The sequence below is a fragment of the Paramisgurnus dabryanus genome, chromosome 14 (assembly GCF_030506205.2).
Source record: "Paramisgurnus dabryanus chromosome 14, PD_genome_1.1, whole genome shotgun sequence".
Classification (NCBI taxonomy): domain Eukaryota; kingdom Metazoa; phylum Chordata; class Actinopteri; order Cypriniformes; family Cobitidae; genus Paramisgurnus; species Paramisgurnus dabryanus.
Window position 1 is genome coordinate 1,985,017 of NC_133350.1, and position 13,494 is coordinate 1,998,510.

At 42.0% G+C, this 13,494-nt stretch overlaps 1 protein-coding gene across 1 annotated transcript; it reads left to right on the forward strand.

Annotated features, from left to right (window-relative positions):
- The first annotated feature begins 258 nt into the window (after window positions 1-258).
- Window positions 259-5,045, forward strand: LOC141280739 (uncharacterized). Its single transcript, XM_073811845.1, has 4 exons — window positions 259-1,229; window positions 1,326-1,746; window positions 1,918-2,140; window positions 4,760-5,045. Exons 1-4 carry the CDS (start codon window positions 738-740, stop codon window positions 5,043-5,045), a joined length of 1,422 nt encoding a protein of 473 aa, XP_073667946.1. The 5' UTR covers window positions 259-737.
- The last annotated feature ends 8,449 nt before the right edge of the window (window positions 5,046-13,494 follow it).

Below are 13,494 nucleotides of genomic sequence, written 5' to 3' on the forward strand. Positions count from 1 at the left end.
GAGTCAAAAAACAGAAGTATAACAGTAAATAAAAATCGCTTCAGCATATTGGTTATCAGGCACATAAGCAATCAAATATTTGGTATCGCAATCGGTTTAAACAAATCAGTATTGGTTGATCACTAATAATGATGTCGAAGACATGTAGGTCAAGATTCACACTAACCTGCCACATTTTATATTTGTGAATTTGAATAAAGTGGCTATTCACCAAAATCCAGAATGACATTTATCTACACTATTCAGTGTATTTATGTAACGTGTTCCCTGTGTCCCTGTGTTTTGTGATACTTGTGTTTTGATTTATACTCATGTCTCTGTGTACCTGTGTTTACTTGTGTGCATGTATACCCTTGTTCCTAGTGTAGCTCCCTGTGTTAATTAGTGTCTCCGCCCCCTTGTTTGTAACCATGGATATTCATTGTGATCATGCTTCTCCCCTTGTGTGTTGTCCTAGTTACTGATTGTTTCTGCTCTGTCATTGGTCTTGGTCATTCATATATACCCTGCTTGTTCATTCTGTGTTTGTGGTTTGTTGTTAGATGTCGCAGTCCCTTGTGTCCCATGGTTTTTGTTTTTCACTTTATTTGGAATAAACTGCACTTGGATCCGTACCTTTTGCCTCATCCTGTTTCACCCGGTCTCACCCGTGACAGAACAAACCACCACTCAGGATCCAGCAGCAATTCCTTGTTCCTGTGTTTTTCCAAGTTTCCTGGTGTGTTCCCTGTGTCCTCATGCTCCGTGTCGGCGATATCCGAGTGCAAGTTTCACCCCCCACCACGGAGGAAGAATGGTGGAACGCAATCGCCGACCTGACTTCCCTCCGGCAACAGGGGAAACCTGTGCGCTGTTTTGCCCGGACTTTCTGGTCTTTTTCGCTGGGCCTGGACCTCAGTGACTCGGAACTTAAAAATTATTTTAATGAATGTCTCGATGAACCCGTGCCGCAGCAAGAGGTGGACGGGTTGCAAATACTCGATTTCTGGGGCTTCGTGGGATATATGCATAACCGTGGCCGATGGAATTTATGGGAGTTCCCCGCCGAGAGACCCGCGGAGACTGCCACACCCACACCACTTCACCAACTTGCATCGATGAACCCTCCAGCATTGTCTAAATTCCGACATTTAATCACCAATCTGATGGATGTACCATTGGTATCTGTACGGATGGCTGGGGTGCCCCGTTCTGTGGTTTCCAGCTCCGTGGTGCCTACTAAGTCTGAGGTATGTTCTCTGCACTCAGTAATTTCCATATTTGGCATGGCTCTGTGGAGTGTGTGGTCCGCGTACTGCTCTTCTGTCTCCTATGATGCTTTCCAGGAACCCATTGAGTCATCTGAATCCTCTGAGCCGAGTGAATCTCCCGAGTCCTCCGAGCCGAGTGAATCTCCCGAGTCCTCCGAGCCGAGTGAATCTCCCGAGTCCTCCGAGCCGAGTGAATCTCCCGAGTCCTCCGAGCCGAGTGAATCTCCCGAGTCCTCCGAGCCGAGTGAATCTCCCGAGTCCTCCGAGCCGAGTGAATCTCCTGAGTCCTCCGAGCCGAGTGAATCTCCTGAGTCCTCCGAGCCGAGTGAATCTCCTGAGTTCCCCGATTCCCATGAATCTTCTGAGTTCCCCGAGTCTTCTGTTCCTCCTGAGCTGAGTGAGTGTCCTGTGTCTGTTAAGTCTTCTGGTTCCCCTGAGTCTTCTGGTTCCCCTGAGTCTTCTGGTTCCCCTGAGTCTTCTAGTTCCCCTGAGCCGAGTGAGTCTTCTGGTTCCCCTGAGCCGAGTGAGTCTTCTGGTTCCCCTGTGCCGAGTGAGTCATCTGTGCCGAGTGAGTCATCTGTGCCGAGTGAGTCATCTGTGCCGAGTGAGTCATCTGTGCCGAGTGAGTCATCTGTGCCGAGTGAGTCATCTGAGCCCCATTGGTCAGCTAGTGTGGCCACCGCGATGCTCCAGAGACTTATTGTCACTAAAACTATGGCCACTTTCAACCTCTCTGCCTGTTACAAGATGGCTGTCCCCAAGTTTCCGGCTCTCATTACCTGGTCCGAGACGGCCAAATTTGAACTCTCTGCCCTGTCTAACCTGGCCCAGAGGGCCTCTTTCTGTTGTTTCCCTGTACCCAGGTTCATGATACCACCAGCACCACCCTGGTATCCAGTCCCTCTCTGGTCTCTGGCTCCACCCTGGCTTCCTGCCCTGCCGGCTCCGCCCTGGGTTCCTGCTCTGCCGGCTCCGCCCTGGGTTCCTGCTCTGCCGGCTCCGCCCTGGGTTCCTGCTCTGCCGGCTCCGCCCTGGGTTCCTGCTCCGCCCGCGGCTCCACCCTGGTCCCAGTCTTCGCCCTGGCTGCCTGCTCCGCCCGCGGTCCCGCCCTGGTCCCTGTCTCCGCCCGCGGCTCCACCTTGGTCCCTGTCTCCGCCCGCGGCTCCGCCTTGGTCCCTGTCTCCGCCCGCGGCTCCGCCTTGGTCCCTGTCTCCGCCCGCGGCTCCGCCTTGGTCCCTGCCTCCGCCCGCGGCTCCGCCGTGGTCCCTGCCTCCGCCCGCGGCTCCGCCGTGGTCCCTGCTTCCGCCTGCGGCTCCGCCCTGGCCCTTGGACTTTCATGGCCTTGGCCCACCATCCCTCCCCCGGGTCCACCTCCATACCACCGCCCACCTGGACTTATGTACTTTGGGGGGTTTTCTTTCTGGTGGGCGTCTGGAAGCCGCCCTTTAGAGGGGGGGCTATGTAACGTGTTCCCTGTGTCCCTGTGTTTTGTGATACTTGTGTTTTGATTTATACTCATGTCTCTGTGTACCTGTGTTTACTTGTGTGCATGTATACCCTTGTTCCTAGTGTAGCTCCCTGTGTTAATTAGTGTCTCCGCCCCCTTGTTTGTAACCATGGATATTCATTGTGATCATGCTTCTCCCCTTGTGTGTTGTCCTAGTTACTGATTGTTTCTGCTCTGTCATTGGTCTTGGTCATTCATATATACCCTGCTTGTTCATTCTGTGTTTGTGGTTTGTTGTTAGATGTCGCAGTCCCTTGTGTCCCATGGTTTTTGTTTTTCACTTTATTTGGAATAAACTGCACTTGGATCCGTACCTTTTGCCTCATCCTGTTTCACCCGGTCTCACCCGTGACAATTATGGCATGTCAATGAATAAAACTTATTGTATTCGGAGCACACAGCAAATGTTTTAGTTTTAGTTTTAGTTTGTGGGAGGGGTAAAAATACATCCACACTGTCATGTACCTGTTGAGGGTAAAATTAAATTTGTAAACTTACTGACTGTATTGGGGAAAAAAATATCATGTGCATAATAATTTGGAACGCTGTGTATGACTAGAACAGGTCCTGGTTTTATGAATCTGAATCTTCTCATATCGGTCTGTGATGAGTTTACAGTGAACTTTTTAAAAGACAAAATGAAAGAGGATCAGATGTTATAGAAAGCAATTGAACAATTCTTGATGAAGTTCATTCTTATCAAAGGAAACCCTACCTGTTAACAAACGTAAGAACAAATGCAATGAAATGCTAAAAAACGACTCTATATTTATAACACACATGTAAGAATATCTCTGTCTGAAACCCAAGCTGATCTCATCCACCTCACTATTGGATGTTAATGCTCTTCTGCGACAGGTAGTTAATATCATGTTTATAATCGTGAACTAATTGTCTCCTATAATGAACGCGATATGGCCCCACTTGTCAGTAAACTACGGCTTTGTTTAGTAAATGCTGCTCCTAAACGTAAGTGCTGGCGATTTACTACTAATCACAGAACCAGATTTACTGATGAGATGCGTGTGATAATGTCATGTAAATCATATCCCATATCTACGAACGCTCAATCTGCTCTTAATGTTTCCCAATTCTTTTCAAGATTTCAGAGGTTCTTCTTCTCATTATATCTCCACACACTTGGAGACACATTATCAGAGGTGTCCTATTTTTATATTCACATGCTTGGCCTGATTATACATCTCTGATGTTTTTAGCATTAAAGCCTAGAGAGCAACTGTGTAATCTGGTTCAGGATCAAAGCAATGGTTGATAACATTATATATATATATATATATTATATTATATTATATAGATATTACAAATGAATAGACTGAAATAGATATTACATATAGTAGGGGAGAGCAGGGGCGAAATTACCATTTTTTAGAAAAACAACATTTTTTAACATAATGTTTTAGACAGAGATATATTTTTGCTGTGGTCAATAACTCACAAGTGTGCTCTATCAATACCAGGTGGAATTTTGAATGTAAAACGACTTGAGTATAATTTAACTTCGAACATAAATAGTGAATTGTTACGTTTGACCCTGTCAGCTGGCACGAAAGTAACACAACAAAACAAGATATGTTTTTGTGTTACACTTGTTTTGATGACCTAATATGTAACTGCAAACCTATTTTGTCATTTATCTTTGTAATAAATGTTGAAATTAGATTTTTATTTTAAATTTCAGTTTTATCAAATGTTTCGAAAGCAACTTTTTTTTACATTTACAGGTAACCTGATGTGCATAAAAGTCACATGTACTGTACATTCTTTAAATATGGGGTGGTATATTTATCAACAGAAGAGGTGTGTTTAACTTCAGGCGATGTCGCAAGAACTGACAAGCTTTGTGATTGTCTGTCCCACAGAGTTAAAGAGACAGATGGACATCACACTGAGATCCAGAGCCTCTTTCAGACCACTTAGTTTATATTGATGGGTTCTGGGGCGATTAGCTGATAACTAAATGTTCCCAAGTACCCTTTTTCAGTTTGCATGTGCACATCCAGTCAGGACTTGGAAGTGACGTACCGTTCGTACTGATGGCTGATCTGAGATCAACGCAAATGGCGGCAGATTTCACGGGTGATGGGCGATACAGAAAGCATGCAGACAGCAATCTGCCCCAAACAAAAAGCTTTGATCCTATAATGCACATTTGCAAATACCAGCTTACTGTTCCCACATCATCATGTAAATGGTCACGACAGAAAGACGGCGCTGGACAAAATGTGCCAGAGGAGGACTCGACACAAAATATCAACATAAGCTGTTAAAGACTAAACTTATCAGCTGTTTGTGACATTTGAATAATCTGTACGTGTGAGAATTTTACATGTAAAACTTTATCAGAGTATAGGACATAATAGTTCCTAAACAAGATTGTCTTGGTACTAAAATGATCCCCAGCTCCTGTGGTGCAAACACACCAAAAAGCAGGTATAGCCCCACAAATATTTGAAAAGGTTCCTGGCGAGTGAATTGGGAAAATAGTGATATGTAAGAATGGTGTTCTCATGATGAAAAAAGAGTATTTTAAAGCCTGACACTTTCTACACGCACACACAATACACACACGTGTGTGTGTGTGTGTGCGTGTGCGTGTGCGTGTGCGTGTGCGTGTGCGTGTGCGTGTGCGTGCGCGCGCGCGCGTGCGTGCGTGCGTGCGTGCGTGCGTGTGTGTGTGTGTGTGCGTGCGCGTGCGTGTGCGCGTGTGCGCGTGCGTGCGTGTGTGTGTGTGTGTACCTGGTAATTATCACGTTGTGGGGACCAATTGTCCCCACAAAGATAGGAATACCAGTGTTTTTGTGACCTTGTGGGGACATTTTGATGTCCCCATGAGGAAACAAGCTTATAAATCAAACAGAATGATGTTTATTGAAAATCTAAGGTAGCAGAAAGGTTTCTGTGATGGTTGGGGTTAGGGAATGGGGCAGGTAAGGGGAATAGAATATACAGTTTGTATGGTATAAAAAGCATTACGTCTATGGAATGTCCCCACAAAACATGGAAACCAGAATGTGTGTGTGTGTGTGTGTGTGTGTGTGTGTGTGTGTGTGTGTGTGTGTGTAATAAATATCTCCACAATCAGCCAGATATTCTTGATGAAGTTTCAAGGTTTATTCCACAGACCAGATTCAGCTCAATATCAAATAAAAACTTTATGTGACACATGATAAAAGTTCTTCAAATGAAGAAAGTTAACAGGACACACTGCGCTTCACTTTCTTTATAATCTATTTTGTTAACAGTGGGACAAATAAATAAAGGTCTGATTTCAGCGAATTAATATGCAATAACTCAATTTGACTCCGAGGTCACAGAAAGCCAGATGCTCATGAATAAACAAAGAACTAAAGATGCATGAACTTATTAATTACAAGTTTCAAATCCTTTTCTGCTTTACAAGGTTAGGGTTTGTTTGTGTTTTCCACTCGGACAGAGCTGTCATCACTGAGATGTGTTTGCCCTCCAGGTGCTTAAAGAGCACACACACACACACACACACACACACACACACACACACACACACACACACACACACTCACATACACACACACACACAACACACACTCCTCTGGATCTGATGTGTAACTTGTGCAATTGCATCTTAAAATGTTAAAGTTTCATCAGCTCAAGCTCAAAGAAACACAAATCCAGCAGTTGACACAAGACAACATCACTGAACCGTCACTTACAGAAACATAATACTTCATTAACAAATGTTGCTCTGAAAGTTTCCTGCAAACAGTTTAAATAAAGATACAAAATGATATGTAGGGACTGGGGTGCTGTTAACTGGTTGCTAAGGATGTCAGAACGGTTGTTAGGGGGGTGTTAAGCAGTTACTAGATACAGTAGATGGACAGACAGAAAAGTTGAAAGGATTTTGTGTGTTTACATTTAAAATAATTGAATGATATTTCTTCACACATATTTCAATTAAATACGTCAAAACAGTGAGCTTTTACAACTCTATACAGATACACTCCCTGATAAAAGTCTTGTCCCTTATCTATTTTGTAGAAACATCTGCTATAACCTGACTTTTAATTAATCAATTGGTGTTAGAAATAGCTTATATGAAAAGCTAAAACCCTCCCAAATGAGGATTAATGCACTGAAATGAATTAGTTTCACTGGAAAAAGATTTATCATTTAATCAAGACAGAGAGTTCAAATTTTGGCAAGACAAAAGTTTTGTCGCCTATACAGAAATTGAACAAATTTACTGCAAATACAAAAATATGTCAGAAAATTAAATAGTGGTGCTGTGAGATCCAAATTTTATATCTTGTATGACTTCCATGAGCTTAAAGGACTGCATCCATGTGATTTGGCAAGGATTCATACGATGTATTGATGAAGTCATCAGGAATAGCAAAGAAAGCAGTCTTGCATGCCTCCCAGAGTTCACCAATATTCTTTGGTTTCATCTTCCATGCTTCCTCTTTCATCCTACCCCACATATGCTCAATTATGTTCATGTCTGGCCAGTCCTGGAGCATCTTGATCTTCTTTGCCTTGAGGAACTTTGATGTGGAGATGGAAGTATGCGATGGAGCACCATCCTGCTGCAGAATTTGGCCTCTTTTATGGTTGGGAATATAAGAGGTAGCTAAGATTTCTTGGTATTTTGGACTATAGATGTTGCCTTCCACCCTGCATATCACTCACAGACCCCCATACTGGATGTAACCAGACCAGTTTACTGGGGATCTTTTTATACTGTGGTATAATAAAGAAATTATGCAGTTTATCAGAGGAATATAAGCTGATGTCGTCGTTCACAATCTATGTATGCATATTAAAGACACAAAAGAGTTTAGGACTCACCTCACCTCTGATAAAAGTTTGATAAAGTCACTTTATGAAGAAAGAATTTCTTTAGTCTTTCTATTTTGTCTTTTATTTATAACATGTTCAACTGGGAATAGTTTGAATCGGTCATCAGTTTTTCTGCGTCATTCTTTAGCCGTATTTAACATCACTTGAATGAATGCACACTTTTATATGACTCAAACCTCACCAAAATAAGCTTACAAGAATTTTCTCAACTTATAGACTCAAGAGACCAAACGACATCCTCTCCTAAAAAGTGACATCGTTGGTAAAGAAATTGGAGCAATGATGCTCAATTTAAAACATTCAGTCAAAAAATATCTCCTCTAAAAGACTTTACATGGGTGCCACCCTGTGACAGATTTGAGAACAGCAGATACTAAGTAATATGTCAGATTACAAATTGCACATAGATGGCTGTACTGTGGTGCCATCTTCCACGGTTAGGAACTTAGGTGTGATGTTCGACAGCAACTTATCCTTTGATAGTCATATCGCCAACGTCTGCCGCACAGCATTCTTCCATCTTAGAAATATCTCAAAAATACGCCATATACTGTCTACATCTGACGCAGAGAAGCTTATTCATGCTTTTATGACCTCTAGAATAGACTATTGTAACTCGCTACTCGGGGGATGCCATTCAAATCAGGTCAACAAGCTTCAGCTAGTTCAAAACGCTTCTGCAAGGGTACTTACTCGATCTAAGAAGTATGACCACATAAGCCCAATTCTGGCATCTTTACACTGGCTACCAGTTAAATATCGCATCCAATTTAAAATATCACTAATCACCTACAAAGCTTTAAATGGCTTAGCACCCTCATATCTTAGAGAATTACTATCAGAATACAATCCATCACGCACACTACGGTCGCAAAATTCTGGCCTATTGATTATCCCTAGACTATCAAAAGTGTCTAAAAGTGGAAGATCCTTTTCCTACTTAGCCCCTAAGCTCTGGAATGATTTACCAACCGATGTCCGAGAATCAGACACAGTCGATCATTTTAAATCTAGACGTAAAACTTTTCTCTTCAACAAAGCATTCGCATAATTTGTCTAGTAAAGGTTCTTAACTCGCAATAGTTATTTTCACGGAACTGAGCACTCACGGTCATAACACAGACCAACCAAATAAATAAATAAAAACCTTTTCTGCATGAACACTTAAAATGAATTGCATTAAATAGTTTGCCACCGTTTGCCACTGAACCTGCATTAACGACGACAGTGGGGCCTCCAGCCTTAGTCAAACGGGTTGGTATGTATGGTCGGGTTGCGATTTTGGTGCTTTCGTGTGTCTTGTGAATAGTATGCCATACAGACCCGTTTGCCACTGAACCTGCATTAACGACGACAGTGGGGCCTCCAGCCTTAGTCAAACGGGTTGGTATGTATGGTCGGGTTGCGTTTTTCGCGCTTTCGTGTGTCTTGTGAATAGTATGCCATACATACCCGTTTGCCACTGAACCTGCATTAACGACGACAGTGGGGCCTCCAGCCTTAGTCAAACGGGTTGGTATGTATGGTCGGGTTGCGTTTTTCGCGCTTTCGTGTGTCTTGTGAATAGTATGACATACAGACCCGTTTGCCACTGAACCTGCATTAACGACGACAGTGGGGCCTCCAGCCTTAGTCAAACGGGTTGGTATGTATGGTCGGGTTGCGTTTTTCGCGCTTTCGTGTGTCTTGTGAATAGTATGACATACAGACCCGTTTGCCACTGAACCTGCATTAACGACGACAGTGGGGCCTCCAGCCTTAGTCAAACGGGTTGGTATGTATGGTCGGGTTGCGTTTTTCGCGCTTTCGTGTGTCTTGTGAATAGTATGACATACAGACCCGTTTGCCACTGAACCTGCATTAACGACGACAGTGGGGCCTCCAGCCTTAGTCAAACGGGTTGGTATGTATGGTCGGGTTGCGTTTTTCGCGCTTTCGTGTGTCTTGTGAATAGTATGACATACAGACCCGTTTGCCACTGAACCTGCATTAACGATGACAGTGGGGCTTTAGGCCTTAGTCAAACGGGTCGTCAGGTTTCATTTTCTCTTAAAGATCGGAAGGTGACCCTTATTTACCATATATACCCTCGCATTGGGCCCCCAATTTGCTAAATCCGCAACTGTGGATAACATAATTATGCCGCAATAGTTAGTCTGTCTGGAACTAAGCTGAGTTAAACCACATCACTGTGTGACACTTCAATACATATGAACGGCCGCTACGCTAATACGATTTTGTTTTTCTCTCCCTGTCTCGTCCTCGTTCCGAGGACAATGAGACAAACAGACCCAGTCCCGGTAGATGTGAAAGTCGGCACACCTCTGATCTACTGGCCGTCCTTCAACGTTATGCCCAGCTGATGCCTGACCAACGATCACCGGCAGAACCGCTTAATCTCCGCTAAATCTCATTATCCGTTCTCCCAAGGGTTTTTCCCTCCTAGGACTTATTTTTCCTCGGATAAAAGCACGGGGTTTTTTTTCTCCTAGGGGGTTTTTCACCCCGGGGAGGCAGCCTTTTTGGGCTTTACCTAGCTTCCTCTTCTATACGTTGCTTTAGTAATACGTGCACTTATAATATTGAGTCATAGCCGCAGCAAATTTAACTGCTCATGCTATCATGTATTTTGTTGTGCTATCTGTCGTTTTTCTGTGCTTTTCACTGCTTCTATTTATTTAAAGCTGCTTTGAAACAATTGACTTTTGTGAAAAGCGCTATATAAATAAAATTGAATTGAATTGAATTGAACTAAGCTAAATAGCGTGATGGTTTTTGAATGTAAAACACTAAAATGTTCAAAATGAGGTTTCGTAAAAAAACCTCTTTATATAAAACACTTGACACAGATACCATACAGTGACCCTAATGGGACAGATATGACAAAGGTTACGGTCACTTTTATGACACAATTGATGAATGTGACGGCATTACATTACTAGACTTTCATTAGGTGTCATTCAACAGATACCTTGATCAGAAGTCAGGGCACTGGTCAGGGAGTCGACCATTTTAGGGACAGTCTCAATTGCAAAATCCTTGAATCAGATTTAAAAACCTGATTAGACAAATTGCTGTACAACAGCACTGTCTTTTTTTACTGTACATGTCTGTACTGTTTAAGGCAGAATCATTAAAGGTCTGTGCACGGTTGCATGAAATCCTGAAATGAGGGTTTCCCTGAGGTAGAAAAAACCCTGAGATAAGGGATTTCTTTAAGAGCGTTGAAACAAAGGTCTTAACTGTGACCCTTACCTAAGTGTTTATACTAAAGCAATAAACCCCGAGAAGCAGTGGGTTACCACTGCATTTTATAACAGCTAAGGGGCGTTGTTAGGCACGACGCGAAGCGGAGTGCCTAAACCCCCTTAGCTGTTATAAAATGCACTGGTAACCCAACGCTTCGAGGGGTTTATTGCGTTTATAAAACGGTTACATCATATGCATAACGTTAGCGGGATTTTATAAAATAAAACCCAAAAAAGTTGTAATTATATTAGTACAAATATTACTCTTCCGCCAAACAAAGTAGTTCCTCAGAATCAAGTGTGACTGAAACAGAGCGCAGTTCCCAACCAACACAGACACAGCAAAGACACAATGAAAATATGATTTAAGACTGTGGTGTTTATTTTATAAATCACCATTCATCTAATTTATACATTAACATTTATATCGTGCAACTGTTGAAGTGATGATCAAATATGCTTGGAAGCATGCTGAACTCTTTCCCCGTCAGCGTTTTTTTTTTTTAAGTTGCCACCCAGTTTTAGTTTAATGCCTTCCAGAAAATTATCTTCTTTATATAAACATAAAATATCAAATGAAAGAACAGACCATCCGCTTTGAAACAAAAACAAACAAAAAAACATTTCATCCTACCTTCATTTGATCTCTTATCACCTCTCAAATTTTTTTATTAAAAGCGGAGATAATTCCATTTTTGTGAAGAACTTTAGTAAGAGATCAGATTCAGACGGAGCCATGAACAGTACTACACGGTGTTTTCAGTGAATGCGTCAGTGTTTAAGTTGGGTAAGATCGCCACCCAGTGGATAATAGCGGCCGTATGAACTTGAGTTATATAAATCCTATTTATTGACATTCATCTGGATATCGCCATTAATTGTGCAATTGTAGACAAATTAAAAATATGATTTAAGACTGTGGTGTTTATTTTCATAAATCAATACGCAGTAACAGTGGCGCAGTGATACTTATGTAATGTGGTCTGAACCGTGAGGTTACCGGTGTATTTTATCACGGCTTAGAACGCGTTTCAACCAATCAGAATGAAGAACCAGAACTGCCCGTTTTATAATAAAGCAATAAGCCAGAAGAAGCAGTGGTGTTACAGTGCATTTTATAACAGCTAAGGGGTGTTGTTAGGCACGACGCAAAGTGGAGTTGCCTTCCAGGAAAATCTTCTTCTCTAAATAAACATAAATTATAACAAACGAAAGAACAGACCCTCCGCTTTCAAACAAACAAACAAACAAAAAAAAAACATTTCATCTTACCTTCATTTGTTCTCTTATCACCTCTCAACTTTTGAGATAATTCAATTTTTGTGAATAAGTTTTGTTAGAGATCAGATTCAGAGCCTGATCAAAACTTACACTGTGTTTTAGTGATGAGTGAATGTGTCAGTGTTTGTAAGATCGCCATCTAGTGGATAATAGCGGAAAAATATGAATTTGATGTTAAAGAACAATAAAGAGAAGGGTTTTCTCTTTATTGACGAGATGACTCAACAATATTTATTGACATTTATCTGGATATCACCATTAATTGTGCAATTGTAGAAAAAATGAAAAATATGATTAAAGACTGTGGTGTTTATTTTCATAAATCAGTACGCAGCAACAGTGCATGGGGCAGTGTACTTATGTAATGCAGTCTGAACCGTGGGGTTACCGGGGTATTTTATCACGGCTTAGAACGCATTTCAACCAATCAGAATGAAGGATGAGAAGAATGGGACGTTTTATAATGCTCTTTATACAACAGTTCTTTCTGGTTCTTGAATCTGATTGGCTAAGAGCTCTTCCCAGGCATGCAATATTGTACTGATATCATAACAGTAAATGCTTCACCATTATTAGTATCATTCCGCCACCTACTGGTCATTTTAGTATTAGTGAATGGGGCCTATTTTTAACGCGCAGTCTCAGTATAAGTACAATATTGCATGCCTGGGAAGAGCTCTTAGCCAATCAGATTCAAGAACCAGAAAGAACTGTTAATAAAATAATACCATAAATGTAAAGTTATTTGTTTCGTTATGCCAACACAGGACTATTCAAACAAATGATAAATCTGCAGAAACATCTTCTGTAACACTATATAGAGATGTTTATTCGTACAGTATATAGACTTTAAAACTGAGTTATATGACAGCATAAACAGTTCAAATACAGGCATTACAATACCAACAGCTAATCTGATTTCTAAATATTTAGATCAGCCATTAATAAAGTCTGTCAGAGCTCTAGTTTATAATGGAGTCTGATCTCACTGGTAAACAAACTCAATCACATACATTCACTGTTTCTTACCTTAAAAGACATTAAGTGAGGCCGAGCTTTCCGGTTACAGTGAGCATAGCGGTTGGAACCGAAGTGTGAATAGGGAATGGATCTGTACACACCGGTATTCCTCTGGTGGAGCTGGACATCATCCGAACAGACTGACGTGGCCAGGTAACGTTTTAATAATATCAGAGCAGATGTATGACACAAGTTACTCTTCAGTTCAGTATGCAGTATACAGTGTGTAGTATGGATTTGAAGCACATGACAGACATCTCACCTGTTCAGCAAGCATCAGACTGTGGAGCAGCCTATTGGAGGCCGACTTCTGACACTCGAGAAAATC